Source organism: Ips typographus, linkage group LG12 (assembly GCF_016097725.1).
Source record: "Ips typographus isolate SLU linkage group LG12, UJ_Ityp_2.0, whole genome shotgun sequence".
Taxonomy (NCBI): Eukaryota; Metazoa; Arthropoda; class Insecta; order Coleoptera; family Curculionidae; genus Ips; species Ips typographus.
In genome coordinates, this window is record NC_138433.1 from 6,335,287 (window position 1) to 6,352,242 (window position 16,956).

General features: G+C 40.4%; 4 protein-coding genes and 1 pseudogene across 5 annotated transcripts in view; all 5 read left to right on the forward strand.

Moving 5' to 3' along the window:
- The window catches only part of LOC145736685 (uncharacterized), a 47,080-nt pseudogene extending 40,227 nt beyond the window's left edge, over window positions 1-6,853 (forward strand). Inside the window, exons 6-9 of the transcript XR_014180083.1 lie at window positions 479-719; window positions 771-897; window positions 2,371-2,494; window positions 6,717-6,853. The product of XR_014180083.1 is annotated as an uncharacterized LOC145736685 (transcript). The remainder of the gene's footprint in view (window positions 1-478; window positions 720-770; window positions 898-2,370; window positions 2,495-6,716) is intronic.
- On the forward strand, window positions 2,389-7,516 carry LOC145736686 (segmentation protein cap'n'collar-like). Its single transcript, XM_081991108.1, is given in 5 exon segments — window positions 2,389-2,494; window positions 6,717-6,784; window positions 6,826-7,099; window positions 7,151-7,292; window positions 7,294-7,516. Coding segments are annotated over 5 exon segments (813 nt in total).
- A 72-nt stretch (window positions 7,517-7,588) lies between these two features.
- LOC145736688 (uncharacterized) overlaps window positions 7,589-16,956 on the forward strand; it is a 41,372-nt gene continuing 32,004 nt past the window's right edge. Inside the window, exon 1 of the mRNA XM_081991109.1 lies at window positions 7,589-7,645. Within this exon, the coding sequence (XP_081847235.1) occupies window positions 7,604-7,645 (42 nt within the window). The 5' untranslated portion in view covers window positions 7,589-7,603. The remainder of the gene's footprint in view (window positions 7,646-16,956) is intronic.
- Window positions 8,446-10,210, forward strand: LOC145736464 (uncharacterized). Its single transcript, XM_081990920.1, has 2 exons — window positions 8,446-10,000; window positions 10,077-10,210. The coding sequence occupies exon 1, from the start codon at window positions 8,547-8,549 to the stop codon at window positions 9,864-9,866; it is 1,320 nt and encodes a 439-aa protein (XP_081847046.1). The 5' UTR covers window positions 8,446-8,546; the 3' UTR covers window positions 9,867-10,000; window positions 10,077-10,210.
- LOC145736501 (uncharacterized) lies at window positions 12,467-14,317 on the forward strand. The gene is made up of 2 exons (XM_081990946.1): window positions 12,467-13,071; window positions 13,123-14,317. Exons 1-2 carry the CDS (start codon window positions 12,484-12,486, stop codon window positions 13,210-13,212), a joined length of 678 nt encoding a protein of 225 aa, XP_081847072.1. The 5' UTR covers window positions 12,467-12,483; the 3' UTR covers window positions 13,213-14,317.

Genomic DNA, 16,956 nt, shown 5'->3' on the forward strand with positions numbered 1-16,956 from the left:
ATGGCAATTTTTTCAATAAGTTTACGCCACTTTGTATAATGCCAGTCTGACACTTTCAGTAGATATTACAGAAAAAAAGTGTTCTCAAACGCAACTCAAATAAAGTTGAGAGATTGTTGGCTATGGCTAGTTTTGTTTATTTGTCAACCTTTAGTTTGATTAGACGTCAATTTTGTTGAATTAATATAAAAATGTTATCACATCAACATCTCGAATCTCGTGAATTTAAAGCTCCGACATAATATGTTTAAAGAATTTTTTCTGTTTATTTTTGCATTTTATTGCAGCGATCCGTTATCGTTATGGAAGAATCTAAGAAACAAAATACTAAAAAATTTCATTTTCAGATGTTTAAAAAAACTAATTTTCTATATCTTAGCCATTTAGCTATAAATCCCCTTAATCGAAAGTCAGTCTAAAATTGTGTTTAATTCCTCGATCAAGTTTCGGAGCAAAAAGTAACGATTGCTATTTTCAGAGCCGCATGCCTCTCGTGCGCACTGTAAGCATGGAGCAGCGCTGGCAAGACCTGGCAAATTTATTGAGCCTCCCCAACCCCGGCGAGATCCACCCCTTCGGGGCTCACCACGCCCTCCCCAACTATCCCCACCCTCATGCTCACCCCTCTGCTTACGATACCAGGGGCGTCCTATTGCATAACGCTACGTTGCCTACACCTATGGGAGACTTAAATAGTACGATGCCTTATGGAAATTTAGGTTAGTTCTTATTTACTTTAATTTTATAAGGATTATTGAAGTTGAATTTAGGTGGAACTATTGGAAATGCCGTAGCCACATCGATGAATCTTACGAACAGCAGTGAACCAATGGGCGAATCAAGCACGGCTCCGCATTACAAATTAGAGCCACCTCCAATGACATGATGTATTATCAGGTAATTTATTTATTTTTAATTTAAGATTTGTATGTTTATGAATTGAAATCGACATTATCACTCCAAAGTTAGGATATATATATACAGGGTGTCCCGCGAGGTAAGGGACAAGGTTTCACTACATGTTCTTTAGGTGAATTCGAGTCGAAAATGTCTTATAAAAAAGGGTCCCCAAATGCTTCCTTGCCAAGATATGATTTTTTAAAATTTAATAGTGTTATTGTGCCGGAAACTACAATAATTCCGAAATAATAATTTTATTTAACACTGTGAAAAAACCTTTTACAATAATTGTTCAAAGTGTCCACCTTCATATTGTAAGCATAGTTTAGGCCTTTTAATGATGTGCTGATACCTTCCCCATTTTTTCCCAACACGGTGGTTATTTTAGGTCGTCAGCGATATTATTAATTTCAGCGATATTACTAAACTCTTCATATGTATCGAAAAGTATTAGTCCATATGCCCACAGTGGAGTAGTGAGTGTGAGAAAAAACAAAACTCGGAGTCGATCTCCATAAAATATTTATTAATTAAGTTGTTATCTGCCTAACATGTTTCGGGTGTATTCAGACACCCATCTTCAGAGGCTTAACTAGATCACTAGTCTGCTGGCTGTCATTCTACAAGGGGGGACAGCTGAACCCAGATGTACTTAAGTGTACTTCTTCATATGTGCTTATTTACTATACATCACTAAAATCAGAATAAAACGTACTATTTTTGGGCTAAAAATCCAAACGAAACGTCGTGTGGCAAATTTGAATCATTGGGAAAAAGTGGCAATAAAAAAAATGCTTCTAGTTTTGGGATATTTCTTCAAATAAGGTTAGAAATAAATAAAAACAAAAAATATAAATTTTCAGTTTTTTTTTCGGATATCTTCGAAAGTACTAGGATAATCGAAATTTTTAAAACTGCATTTGGTTTAATTTTGGCTTTAAATTGCGCAACTTTGCCCCAATTTAACTTTCTCGTAATCCCAATGGTGAGGGTCGAATTTGAATTACCCTGTATATATTTCAGTAAAATTATTAAAGTCAAACAAATTTGTCACAAAGGCAGCCAGCATATTATTGTAATTTCCATTTTATCGGATATGTTAAGGAAGTCAAAACTCTGCACTAGTTAAATTCCAATTAACCTTTACTTCTGATTTGTTACGTGTACAAATAACTGGATCACAAAATCGCAAATAAAAAAAAATAACAAAATAAAGTATAATTGAGAAACTGATAGATAAGGATTAATATACAAAAGTGCTTGTTTTAATTAATTCCATTATTTTACTCAAACCCCTAGACCCTCTTGTGAAGAGATGAAATATATAGCTTTCTTCGTGATTATTCACGCTGAACTCTATCAAACAAATATGTAGAAGTATTTTTGTGAAATGGACCTTTTGCCGTAATCAAAAACACCTGAATTATATCTTTTACAATTTGTCTTTCACTTACCAATTATGTAAATAAGTTATTTTAATGTGGTTTAATGAATAACTCAGGATCGGAATTTGCTAACAACCAGACTGATGGTTTCTTATCTAATTTGCTTAATGACGAAGATTTGCAGCTGATGGACATGGCCATGAATGAAGGTAAGTCTAGCTATTTTTTCCAAATACTTAAAATAGTAGGTACATATATATTTTTTTAAATGTACTTATAAGTTTTATAACAAAGACAAACTGAGAGACGAGAAAGTGTGAAACACAATGACGTGAAGTTTAACTGTCACAACTGGAAACCAAAATTTGATCTGTCAAATGTCAAAACTGTTGTTTAGCGAGTCACAACACTTGCCATCTACGATACGTCTTTAGTTGAGATTATCGTCTATTCCTTTCGAACAGTATCAGTGAAAAGGCTTGAAAAGTACAAATAAACCCCGATAATATGGTAACGGTTTTTTTATTTTTAGTCTAGCTTTTTTCAATTTTAATTAGTGCTTCAATTGTATTAACTCTTTGAGTTAGTTAACTTCTCAGAACCGCGTTACTTAAGTTTTTTAAACCAGAGAATACAGATATGACCCTGAATTTCTGGCACATAATATCGCTCGCTTGCCAATATTCGGCAATTTGAAAAAATTTTATAAAAAAGTTTGGTCACTTTTATCCCTAGTTTAATCGGCCTTAACGGGAATTGATCGTAGGACGATGTATCCTGTAAAAACTCGAAATTAGGTCCTATTTAACGTATGTTTTGTCAGCAGAGCCTAAATAATAGTCTTGAAATAGCCAAGTCATTGTTGAATGTAGATAAAAATAAAACGGCCCGAGTCTATTTTGGTTTGATCCAGTCAAACAATTAGTGCATTGTGTTCGTTTTTCTAACAGGTGGTGTCTATATGCGAAAATTTTGAATCGTCCTTAAATCATATTCGCCGTTTGCTCAATTGATAGTATTTGTCTGCAAATATAATAGCAGTTAATAATTAGGGTGGACACAGCTTCCTGTGCATATAGTTAATGAAAACCTCGTCGCTAGCTGGTTATCTGCGTTGCTGGCATTGGGAAAAATGAGGGATACTAAAAAAGTGTCTGGCAATTTAAAAAAAATGTGTTACGTGAGCAGTGCTGGTGCTGGTTCCTGTTACTCTATGTTTAGTCTAGTCGGTTGTAGATATGTTTTACCCATATGTTTTACTACTGTAAGTACGCCATAGTTTTATTCTGAAAACGACGACTTGTTCCCATATAATTGGTATAATTCTGTTTATCTACAGCAATAAAACAGTTAACATCACTTAGAGTAACCGAGTTGTTACAATGTAACGAATCAATTCTCGAAAATTGATAACAGAGAGTATCAAGAAATAAGGACAACGGGTCAGATACGTTTTGATCAAAACGCAAAATATTCTGTGGCACTGATGTATCCCATTATAAGTTCTAGGAATGCAATGAGAATATTCAGTGTAGTAAATAAACTGCAGTTTATATCTGCTTAAAAAAGTTTTATAAATTTGTAGAATTTACGTTACGCATTTCATATACAGGGTGGACCATAAGTAATGGGACATAGAGCTACAGCATATTCCTGACATCAAAATAATACGATTTAGCTGAATTGTCCTATACCGAAAGTTAATATTAAGAAAGATACAGGGTGTGAAAGTTGAAATTTTATTTTAGCTTTTTTGTCATATCTTCACGGTCTTTTGATATAAATTATTGAAAGTTGGTATAAAGGGGTTTTGGCAGGCGTAAAATACGATGCTTTCATTTTTTGTAGTAGCTGATAGGGGGCGCTAGCGGTAACCATCTCCGTCCCTTCAAGAGGTTCAAACTTTTTTTTACAGAACTGAAACGGCCATATGACTTCAAAATATGATTCTAAGATGTTTTCTACGTAAAAAAGGTATACTTGTTGTAAGTCTTAAAAGTCGACCGTTTTCGAGTTATTTAATCTTTTATTATTGCATGCATTTACATGTACAGCAGATTTTTAATACTATTTTTTTTTTAATTCTAAGTAGGATTTGATACAAAAACAAAAAGGCGTTCATAACAACTAGTTTATTTTAAGTTTACAAACATTTTTTTAAACGGTCAAATTTACATACAGAAACTGTTATGTGTGTAACTTAAGGGTATACAGCACATATCGTATTAACATACGACAATGCATGCAAATATAAAACATTAAATAACTCGAAAACAGTCAACTTTTAAGACTTACCAACAAGTATACCTTTTTTTACATAGAAAACATCTTAGAATCATGTTTTGAGAGCATATGGTCGTTCAGTTGCCGTAAAAAAAAAAGTTAGAGTATCTTGAGGAACGGATATGGTTGCAGCTAGCGCCCCCTATCAGCTTACTACAAAACAAATGAAAGCATCGTATTTAACGCCTGCCAAAACCCCTTTTATACCAACTTTCAGTAATTTATATCAAACGCCGTGAAGATATGATAAAAAAACAAAAATAAAATTTCAACTTTCACACCTGTATCTTTCTTAATATTAATTTTCGGTATAGAACAATTTCGCATAAATCGTATTATTTTGATGTCAGGAATATGCTGTAGCTCTAGGTCCATTACTTATGGTCCACCCTGTATATAAGCAAGCTAAAGGCCCAAATGTTTTTTCTTTTTTATTCTATTTATACTCAAACTATTTAAAAATATTCTAACTAAATTTATTACTTCTTTTATTGCAAATTTGTTACCAATTTTTGTCATAAATCAATATGTAAAGTCAAAAACTGACAGTCATTTTATCAATATTATTATTATAGTATCTCATTACGATGAGTGTTATCAGTTATTAAGCCAACGTTTTCTTAAGTACTTAAACATGGAAAATTTAGTCTGATTAGGTACCTATATTAATGAAGCCAATTGTAAGGTTCGGATCCAAATTGTAACTACTTATACAGACGGTTATTTTTTATTTCCGAAACGTCTTGTTTACTAAAACGCACGAAACTTATCTGAGCTACTGAAAATAGCTTAGTCATTGAAATTAAGAAAATATATATTTTCGTTGTGAGATAAACCATTATCCAGTACTGGTGCCTATAAGTGTTAACATTCAAATTAGTTGTTAGTTCGTGTTGCTGACGATCAGTAACGAATTTTTTCTCAGTTATTGCGGTTTTCAGAAAGTCACCTCGGCAACGTACGCTCGCTTGTGACACTTATCTTATTTTTGATAACAGATATTTTAATTTAACTTTATCATAGCACCGGTTTTTTATCTACGTAAATCTTCTTGGCAACTTTTGAAAATGAACGGAAATTCTACTTTGATAAGTTAAACGAGCATATAGTCGCGACCACTTCTCTGTTTCTACTACGTCAAGTTTCTGTTAAATTTTTGGTACTGGTAGAAAATCGAACGTTGTATCGTCAATTTTAGAAAATAGTGTATTTGCTTATACTTCTTCGGTTTTCTGTGAAAGTTATGCATCCACAAGGGTATAGAAGCAACGAATTGGAATTGTTCTCCCTCTGTTCTTTGTTCCTTTACTTCTTAAAAATCATGTGTTATTGTCGTTGTTGTTGTTGTGGTATTTGTGTTGTGGATGTAAATTTGAACTACATAAAATGCCAATGAATCTTTGCGTACGTGACCTCCCAAACAACAAATTTTTTCTATACCGAAATACCTTCTGTGGAAACGGATCCTTACGTAGGTTTGTAGTTTTTGTCCCAATATTAAAGACATACTTATATAATCTATTCAGTTTCCAGTATTGACGTATTCAGTTATGCGATAAGACTATAAAGAACCAAAATTACGTCGGCGAATTTGATACTCGTTTGTGTTACACTACTAGACCATTTTTCAGTAATTGACTAAAAAATGTTTAAATATAGTACGATTTTTAGGACAAATTTACAATTCTGGTCGATAGTTTTTTAAGGATTTTTTTACTAACCTATTTAGAATACAACGGTATTGTCTCTTATTTGACGAATGGTTTCATTCATATATTGTCAGAGTATTAATAATCAATTATTCTAAAAGTAACGTAGTGAGTACAAGCAAGTACAGTTGGTTGGCTCCATGTCTATTCTTTTAATACATAGTAAAATGAAAATCAATTTGAATTTTTAGAAAAACCAGGGGCAGGCTGATTTTGCAGTGACATATAGCACATGGTATGGTACGGTACCTGTTTTAATTAAACTATAGGGTTTTACAAACGAGGACTTAAATATAGAAAATTATGATATATTGTTGTGTATACTACAACATAACTTATCCTACATTAAACACTGATGTGTAATTGTGTCGTACGTCTTTATTGATCGTTTTCTTGAAATATTCAACGGAAATTTAATGTTTTGAATTATGTATTTCAGGGATGTACACAATGCGCATGTTGGAAAGCAACAACACTGTGAGCAACTTGAGTATGAACGCAACACCAGTAGGTACCACTACCAGCATTTCCCGCCATGACATGAACGCTTGGATACATCTAGTGACAGCGCTGTAAGTTCCATGGGTTCTGAAAGAGTACCTTCGCTTTCTGATGGAGAATGGTGCGACGCCGGTTCAGATTCTGGTCACACCACTACTGGGGAGCACTACCCCCAAGATTATCAAAACAAATACCGCCCGTTTGATTATAGTTACTCAAACTTATCTGAAACATCCCGTATGCCTCCTGTTGCCCAGAAAAAACACTTGATGTATGGAAAAAGATTTCACGCTTCGGGTTTTTACAGAGTACAGAGACCCCGTTAGCAATTTTCATCAGGAAAATACTACATCGAGAGCTAAAGTACCCGAGGTAAAATATTCCGTTCTTCTGAGTTTGGACATGTTCCTAGAGTGGACCATATTCAACACAATCACACGTACCATTTGCCCGCTGAAAATTCGGGTGCCATGCAACGACCGGTGTCTAGAGATAAGGGAAAATCGCGGAAAGTCCGAAGAAGAACATTTGACTAGAGATGAAAAGAGGGCCAGGGCCTTAAACATTCCCATTTCCGTAGACGACATTATTAATTTACCCATGGACGAGTTCAATGAACGTTTGTCTAAGTACGACCTTAGCGAGGCTCAGCTCAGTTTGATTAGAGACATTAGAAGAAGGGGCAAGAACAAGGTCGCGGCACAGAACTGCCGAAAGCGAAAACTTGATCAGATTTGAGTTTGGCCGACGAAGTGAAAGAAATGAGGGACAGGAAAATGTCGGTCATAAACGAACACAAATACTCTATGGTAGAAACTGAAACGCATGAAAGACAAGTACCAGCAGCTCTACAGACACGTTTTTCAGGTAAGCGCATTTGCTAATGTTTGTTTAGGCTTATTGGGTATTATTAATTACTATCATTATGTTAAGAATTGTTGTGCGTTTTACTTATCAGTAATTTATTTTGTCTTGAATTATGTATTTCAGGGATGTACACAATGCACATGTTGGAAAGCAACAACACTGTTTAGCAACTTGAGTATGAACGCAACACCAGTAGGTACCACTACCTAGCATTTCCCGCCATGACATGGAACGCTTGGATACATCTAGTGACAGCGCTGTAAGTTCCATGGGTTCAGCGCTGTCACTAGATGTATCCAAGCGTTCCATGTCATGGCGGGAAATGCTGGTAGTGGTACCTACTGGTGTTGCGTTCATACTCAAGGTTGCTCACAGTGTTGTTGCTTTCCAACATGCGCATTGTGTACATCCCTGAAATACATAATTCAAAACATAAATTTCCGTTGAATATTTCAAGAAAACGATCAATAAGACGTACGACACAATTACACATCAGTTGTTTAATGTAGAATAAGTATGTTGTAGAATACACAACAATATATCATAATTTTCTATATTTAAGTCCTCGTTTTGTAAAACCCTATAGTTTAATTACAACAGGTACCGTACCATACATGTGCTATATGTCACTGCAAATCAGCCTGCCCCTGGTTTTTCTAAAAATTCAAATGATTTTCATTTTACTATTATTAAAAGAATAGACATGGAGCCAACCAACTGTACTTGCTTGTACTCACTACGTTACTATTAGAATAATTGATTATTAATACTCTGACACAAGCCAAGGTGGAAGACATCGTGCCGAGGGCTGACTGGCACAGGGTTGTAAAATATGTGTGTCGCAAACGATTCCTTTGGGACACCAGGGGACACCCCATAGTATTAGACCCCTTACCGCGGCATGCGGGGCTCTGCCGCGGCGGACTACCCTTCCCTTGCTAATCGTGGGAACACTATGGACAACCAAAACAAAAACAAAAACAAACCGCCCACCCGTCAAGGGAGGCAATCCGGGGCTCTTGCCCCAACCACAGCGCCCACCCGCGAAGGGAGGCAATCTGGGGCTTCTGCTCCAACCACAGCGCCCACCCGTGAAGGGAGGCGCCCTTCGGCCACGGCCACTCAAAACACCGGCTTGAAGAACCCGCCCACCCCGACCGCAGGGTCGAGTGGAATCGGCAAGCCCAAGACGGTGAACCCTTCCTTGCAGGCGTATAGGGACCGGAGAGCGGCCTATCGTCTACTGGAAAAAACGAAGGACATACCCGAGAAGGAGATGTCGGAAAAACAACTGGCCTCGAGAGAATGGGCTCGAGAAGTTGTGGCAAAAGCCGCCGCGCGACCCCGGAAAACTGACGCTGAAACTGCAGCTAAACCAGCAGCTAAGCGGCAGCGATCGGGAGAGCAGAGCGATCAAAGAGCGAAGAAGCCCAACATGGGACCCTCGCCCAAACGCCCTTACAGCGCGGTCGTAAAAAGCCACCTTGTCAGGGCAGTTATTGACCGAGGCCATCAGGACGGCAACATCACTCCAGCAAAATGGATGATGGTCGAGATGGCTCTCCTAAAACAATTTAAGGAGCTCCTCAGAGAAAATCCGGGAGCACCCCCTCAATGCACGGACGCAGGCTGGTTTCAAGGCCGAGTCAAATTAGTATCGTGCGCTGACCAGAGATCTGCAGATCTGTATGAGAAAGCGATCTCAAAAATTGGCGAAGTCTGGCCAGGCTCAAGACTAGAGGCTGTGACGCAGGAGAACATCCCGCACAGACCAAGGTCAAAGACCTGGCTTCCGGCAGAGCCATCAGACCCTGCAGAAATGCTTGAGTTCCTTCAGCTCAGCAACCCTAGCCTCCCAACCCATGACTGGAGGGTGGCAAAGGTCGGCGAAGAGAAAGGAGGAAGACGAGAGGTTGTTGTCATCATAAACAACGAGTCGGCGGCCCCCATCTTGGAGAACAAGGGGGTGGTCCACTATGGACTCGGGTCGGTGAAACTCCTCATCTACAACTCAGACGCCAAAACCACCATACCCCAAGAGGAGAGGATGGCGACGCCTGACGCAGATGAATCCGACGGCGGCAAAAGCGGCGTCTCCGAGGCCGCAAACATGCTGTGCCGTCTCAACGCTGCGGAGGAGGACGAGTTGCTAGGCTCATCCAGCGGAGAAGCTACGGCTGTAGCGGATGAAGGTCCTGCAGATAAATCTCCACCACAGTAAAGCAGCATCAGCTGCACTTCTCCTTCGCCTAGCTAAAACCGGCGAGGAGATCATCTTAGTCCAAGAACCCTGGGTGCATAAACAGCGGGTTTGCGGACTTCAACTGAAAGACTACAACGTCATATACCTGCAAGGTAAAGAGCCGCCTAGAGCATGTATTCTTGTCAACAAGAAATACAGTTCATTTACCTTACCCAATTTTTGTGACAGGGACAACGTGTGCACTGCGGTGCAACTAGGTCCGGCTAGTATATGGTTCATGTCATCATACATGGCGCATGATACAGAACTTCTTCCACCGAGACCGTTACAAGCAGCCTTATTGGAGGCAGCGAAGACGCGGACACCAGTCGTCATCGGTGCCGATGCGAACGCACACCATACCATATGGGGCAGCACCGACACAAACGAAAGAGGTGAGTCGCTTATAGAATACATCCTAGACAACAACCTTCAAATATGCAATAGAGGCAATGAGCCGACTTTCATTACATCCGTAAGGCAGGAAGTTCTGGACATAACATTGACCAACGAACATGCTGCCAATCTGATAAGGTCATGGAAAGTATCACAAGACCACTCCATGTCAGATCACCGATACTTGGAATTTGACATAGACGCACCTCGGCCAACAGTCAAACAGTTCCGTAATAAGCGTAACACGGACTGGGCGATATACAAAGAACGCTTCTCTCAGGCTCTACCGGCAGGGATACCAGACACTCCCACTTCTAGGGCCGAGTTGGATCAGCTGGTAGAAAGCCTCACAGATACTTTCAACGAGGCGATGAAGAAAGCATGCCCGGTGAAGACAGTCAGGGGAAAACCCAAACCGGCCTGGTGGTCTTCTGAAATCAGTGACCTCAGGAAACAATGCAGAAAGCTGTTCAACGAAGCTAAGAAGACCAATGAGTGGGGCGCTTATAAAGCCGGTCTGAACAGCTTCAAAAAGCAAATTCGACTCGCAAAATTCAAATCATGGTCTGAATTTTGTTCTAATATCGATAGCACCACAGAAGGCAATAGGCTACGAAAAATCATCTCGTCCAACTCAGTGGCGCCAAGCTATCTCAGCAAACCTGATGGCACATGGACGACCACGGACGTAGAGACTGTCGAGCTGCTGGTAGACACACACTTTCCTGGGCAACAGCTAGGTGTGCAATGCGAACCCGCAGATCCTAAAGTCAAACAAAACATTAACCCATCAATCGTCACCTCCAGAAGGATTGAGTGGGCCATGGCACAGTTTCAACCCTATAAATCACCTGGTAAAGATGATATTACACCAGTGGAAATGCAGGTAGTCTCCAAACTGGTGATTCCATGGTTAGAGGTCATATACAAGGCCTGCCTAAGCCTAACTTATGTACCTAATAGATGGAAGGAGGTAAAGGTTGTTTCATCCCTAAAGGGGGTAAACAATCGCACAGTACCCCCAAAGATTATAGGCCTATAAGCTTATCATCATTTCTACTAAAAACGTTAGAACGATTAGTAGACTCGTATATTAGAGACTCACTGCTAGGGGAGGGAATACTTTCCCAATCCCAACATGCCTACTGCAAGGGGAGGTCAGTAGAAACAGCCCTCCACGAGCTAGTACTGGAAGTTGAAAAGTCTCTAGACTGTAACGAATACTCACTGATAGCCTTCTCAGACATTGAGGGGGCTTTCAATAATATAATCCCCAGTGCTGTTACAGGGGAAATGGAAAGTCTTAGAATCGACAAGCCAATCATTGAATTTGTCAGCCACATGCTCTGCAACAGGAGGATACACGCAGAGATCTCTGGATGCCAAATACAAAGAGAGGTCAGCAGGGGGACTCCGCAGGGTGGAGTGCTTTCACCCCTACTATGGACCCTTACCCTCAACGGCTTTCTCCAGAGAATGGAAAAGCTAGGTATTAAAGTTGTGGCCTATGCCGATGACATTGCGATCATGGTTTCAGGAAAGTTTCCAGGAACTTTGTCGGATGTCATACAGGGGGCACTAAATGAACTTGAACACTGGTGCAACAAATGCGGCTTAGGGATAAACCCGACCAAAACGGAACTAGTTCTCTTCACAAGGAAGCACAAAATACCCTCTTTTCGTCTTCCCAATATAGGGGGCCAAGAAATAAACTCTCCGACGAGCTAGGTACCTTGGACTTATCCTTGACCGAAAGTTGTTATGGAGTGAAAATATAGAGGAAAGGGTGAAAAAGGCGACAGTTGCGCTATACACCTGCAGAAGAACCATTGGCAAACAATGGGGGCTGAGACCCAGCATTGTTCATTGGTTATACACGACGGTCGTAAGACCCACACTTATGTATGGATCATTAGTATGGTGGCCAGCCCTATGCAAGGAGGTTAACCGAAAAAGGGTGGGAAAAGCACAGCGACTAGCTGCCGTTCTCACGAGGGTGTCTTAAGACAACCCCGACAAAAGCCCTGGAAATGATCTTACATCTAACTCCATTAGACCTATATGGAAAGGAGTGCGCAGCCAGCGCTGCTCTCAGACTCAATGCAGTCTCACGATGGCCTAAAGTAAACTACGGCCACTCCAAGATTCTGAAAGAATTTAATCTCACCTTAAAAACACAGACTACACGAAACCCACCCCGATGTTCGACCGCAATTTCACAGTGGACATTCCGTCCAGAGAAAAATGGACGGCGAACCTAGTTAAGCCAAATGGGACGCTTTTTTATACAGATGGCTCAAAACTAGAGGGGAGAGTAGGAAGTGGAGTCTTCTCAGAGTCCCCACCTCTCAATCTATCATTTCGGTTGCCGGAACACTGTAGTGTTTTCCAGGCAGAAATGGTAGCTATAAATGAAGCAGCCAAATGGGTACTTCAAAGTGGACTTGAGTCTAATGAAATATCTATTCTAAGTGACAGCCAAGCTGTCATCAAGTCTCTAAACTCGGTCTACCTGACCTCAAAGGCGGCTATACAATGCCGTGAAGCCTTAAATGAGCTGGCGACTAAAGTAAGAGTCAATGTTGTATGGGTACCCGGACACAGGGACATAACAGGCAACTGCATGGCGGACGAATTAGCAAGAGCTGGTACAAAGCTCGCGGCTATATCCGCTAATACTATACCAGGGGCACCTATCGCTGAACGAAGGTCGCTCCTCCGGAAGGAAATACTCCGCCTAACCAACCTTAGGTGGCGGGAGGAGCGTTCTTGCACCTCGTCAAGACAGGTATGGCCGGAGCTTAACCTGCGACGCACTAAAGATTTTATCTCTTTCCAGAAACTCCATTGGAAACGCGATTGCGGCCATTACTGGACACTGGCTTGGAGGATGCCATGCTGCACGTATGGGAATCCTAGAACAAAATGACTTCTGCAGAAGCTGTCGAGATGAGGAGGAGGAAGAGACGATGGTCCACCTACTCGTCACTGCCCTGCCCTATCCAGAAAAAGATTTTCTGCTATGGGACAGCCCCTTTTTGACAACCTATCCGATCTTCAGTCGGTTGGTATCAAAAGCCTCATGCAGTTTATTAACAGCAGCTACTGGTTTTCACGATAATGGTGGGGGTGGTAACCACCCCATACGGCATCACAACGGGCCTCTGGCCTATGTGGGTTCCACCCCGGACCACCGTGTTAACTAACCTAACCTAATACTCTGACAATATTATGAATGAAACCATTCGTCAAATAAGAGACAATACCGTTGTATTCTAAATAGGTTAGTAAAAAAATCCTTAAAAAACTATCGACCAGAATTGTAAATTTCTAGCGGGGACCAAGACAGAAATCAAGAGTATGTAACCCATAGTCTCAGTAAAATTCAGAACGATGTTCGGAAGGACATTAATGATGTTCGGGAGGACATAAATAAAATTCAGAATGATGTCAAGATAAAGCTACGCGACTTAGAGCGGAAATTGACAGCATAAGAGTCAACTCTACAGTGATCACCGGAAACGGGCTCAACAAGATCAAGCCTCCCACATACGACGGTCAAACTTCATGGGCAATGTACCAACTCCAATTTGAGGCCGCTGCAAATGCAAATGGATGGAGTAACGAGGAAATGGCTGTAGCACTAATAGTGGCATTACGTGGACCTGCATTGGAGCTGTTACAGACTCTGCCTATCGCCCAACGAAGCAACTATGAAGCATTAGTAGCTGCATTAGAACGTCGTTATAGGGATCAACATAAGAAAGGACTGTATCGAACGCAATTAATGGCAAGACAGCAGAAAACTGGTGAGAATCTAGAAGAGTTTGAAACCGAAATTCGTCGCCTTGTGCATCTGGCTTACCCAGCCGTCCCGGATGAAATCCAAGAAGAACTTGTGGCACAGTATTTTGTAGATGGATTCGAGATCCGGAGGTAAAGAAATGGCTGAAGATGTTCAAAGGGAGCAACAACAGCGAATTACTGATTCGAGCGCTGGAAATTGAAGCTGCGTGCAATGACTTTCAGCCAGAGACTATTCAAGAGGAGAGAACCGCCAGCCGATCATGTTGCTACATCAATAAATAAAATTGAATCAATGGTCGGCCAAATAGTGCAACAAATGGCAGCATCAAGCAATAGTCAGTCACACACAATTAGAACGATCACCGCCCCATCACGAGCGGGAGTGTTATCGATGCGGACGTACGGGACAAATTAGAAGGAATTGCAGACAGCGGTCTTGTTCTCCAAACCCACAGTGTCGACGAAAACCAGGAATCAGAACAAATCACCGGAACTCCTCTGCTAAAGAAACGTACATGTTATATTTGTGGACCGTAAAGGACATTACCAATGGAATTGCAGACAGCAGTCTCGTTTACCGACCCCAGCAGAACTGCGTAACCAGGAGCAGGACAATGAAGAACCCGGACAGGACATTTACCGCGATATGTAGAGGATCGTCAAGCTTTGGATAGTGACTTAAGGTATCGGAAAGGACAAATTCATAATGGTTGGAGGATTGGTCAAATCGCGATGGTGACAGATAAAGGGGCTACAAAAAGAATGAAGAACTGCGTTTCTAAGGAGGACATAATAAAAGGACCAGCGCTCAGACTCTGATTTGAAAGTAATCAGAAGATGGTTGGAGAAAGGATTTGAAACCGGATTGGCAACAGATTTCCAGATATGGACCAACAGTAAGGGGTTACTGGTTGCAGTGGAATCGCTTCGACTGCGAGATGACTTTAATTACCCGCAAATGGAAAAGTCCAGACGGAAAAACGCCTTTGTTTATCAAACAATAGTGCCCAATTCCTGCAAGAGCATGTGCTGCGAGAAATACATGACAGTCGCGGAGGAGGACACTTTGGAGTAAACCAGACTTTGGCTAGAATAAGAGATCGATTTTACTGGATTAACTTCAGAAAGGACGTTGAGGAATGGTGTAAACGGTGTGACCAGTGTTCGTTACAGAAGGGATCCATCACAATTCGGGAACTTGAGAGAGAGAAGATGAAACCAAACAACAACCGTATGAAGATGACACTGGACCACAGACCAAATGGTGGCAATTATAAGGAAGGTGATGCCGTGTGGATGTTTCAACCCAGGAGGAGCAAAGGATTAGTCAAAGATGGCAACTGACACTGGGAGGGGACCTTACAATGTGGTAAAAAAGGTTTAAACGACGTCGCGTACAGAGTCCAAAGCAGCCCAAAGATAAGATGAAAAACTTGTCCATCTGGACAGACTCAAGAAATACCAGGGATTAGATGAAGCGGATCGGACGATCAGCTTTAAGAGGGGGGGCCAGTGTTACGGTTTGGGCCTACTATAGCTCGATACTCGATGAAACCGATGCGCCTGCACTATCTGGCCGGGCGCGTATTAAAGTAGGCCACAGTAGGAAAGCGCACACCTGAATGATTCGAAGCAAATCGCGAAGGCGTTTCGCCCGGTCATTCTAGAACGTGGTTTGTGAATATAAAAGAAGCGGCGTCGACGAGAGAGTAGAGTAGTAGAGTAGTAGTGAATTTGGGGAACGCGGTAAAGTTGTAAAATAGCGGAGTAATTGTGGAATTGTAGTAGTGTTTTAGTAGCTGTGTTAATTATTGTACGGAGTGTTTTGAAGTGTAATAAATTTATTAATTGTTGAGTTAAACTAACTTTGTGTGAACCCACAGGAAAATCGTAACAATATATAGGATGTATCGCAGCGGGTCGACAAGATGGCGTCCTTTTCGTGACCGCCACCGAAAACGCGGTTCATTTGAAACAACCACGCGGGATACGAAGGTGTGGTTCAGAGTAATTCTTACTACCCCACAGCTATCACATCCATTGTTTTCATACATGCTCCTTCCAAATGGGATCACATTTTTCGATTATTGCAAGCGGCAAAAAGTATACTGACTTTTGAATAACCTTATTCTGAAAATAAGTTAACAAAACCAAAAACTTTCAATTACTCTCTAACTCTGTCAAAGATATTTGCTGTAAACGCAGTGCAGTGCAATAGAAATGAGACATTTGTAACAAAAAAAGTAGCCTAACGACATGAGAAATTAGAAAGCTCCATGCATGTGCGAACGTATTTTTTTGTCTTTTTACAAGATTTTTCCTTTAGATTAATATTGCACTAAATCGCCTGATGATAAGTATGATGCAGTTATATGTAGTTTCACTGTCGATACATGAAATTCATTATAATTATTATATTATGTTCTCTCAGGACGTATAGGTTTGAATTGGTCGTATTTCTTAACATCATATCATTTATTTTTTGCAAAAGACATATTGATACTGGTATAAGATTTTGTGTTTTAATATATTCATATAGCATCTTAACTTACTTTTTTAAGCTGCTAGTTCTCCATCCAGAAACTCGTCAACGTTCGCTTTTAAAAAAATCCAAATATTCTTATCTCTCTAGAGAGAGAGAATATCCAATCTCTCTCTCTCTCTATAATCCAAGTATTCTTCTAAAAGATTAAAATGATAGTACAAGTTCAAGTATTACGGAATTCGTTTTGGATAAAACAAATAATGTTATCTACAGGGGTTTTCAGTTTTTCTCGTAAATATGAAAACTCTTGGCTGTAATAAGTTTTGTCTAATAGAGTACAACGACTAATATAATCACTTAAATTATTTATTCCTTAGAACT

What these genes read in the sequence shown, in the direction of transcription:
- LOC145736464 (XM_081990920.1), top strand. Translation starts at nt 8,547, where the DNA reads ATGCGGGGCTCTGCCGCGGCGGACTACCCTTCCCTTGCTAATCGTGGG.
- LOC145736501 (XM_081990946.1), top strand. Translation starts at nt 12,484, where the DNA reads ATGTTCGACCGCAATTTCACAGTGGACATTCCGTCCAGAGAAAAATGG. An exon ending in CTTGCACCTCGTCAAGACAG is followed by an intron (nt 13,072 to 13,122) that starts GTATGGCCGGAG and finishes ATCTCTTTCCAG; the next exon opens with AAACTCCATTGGAAACGCGA.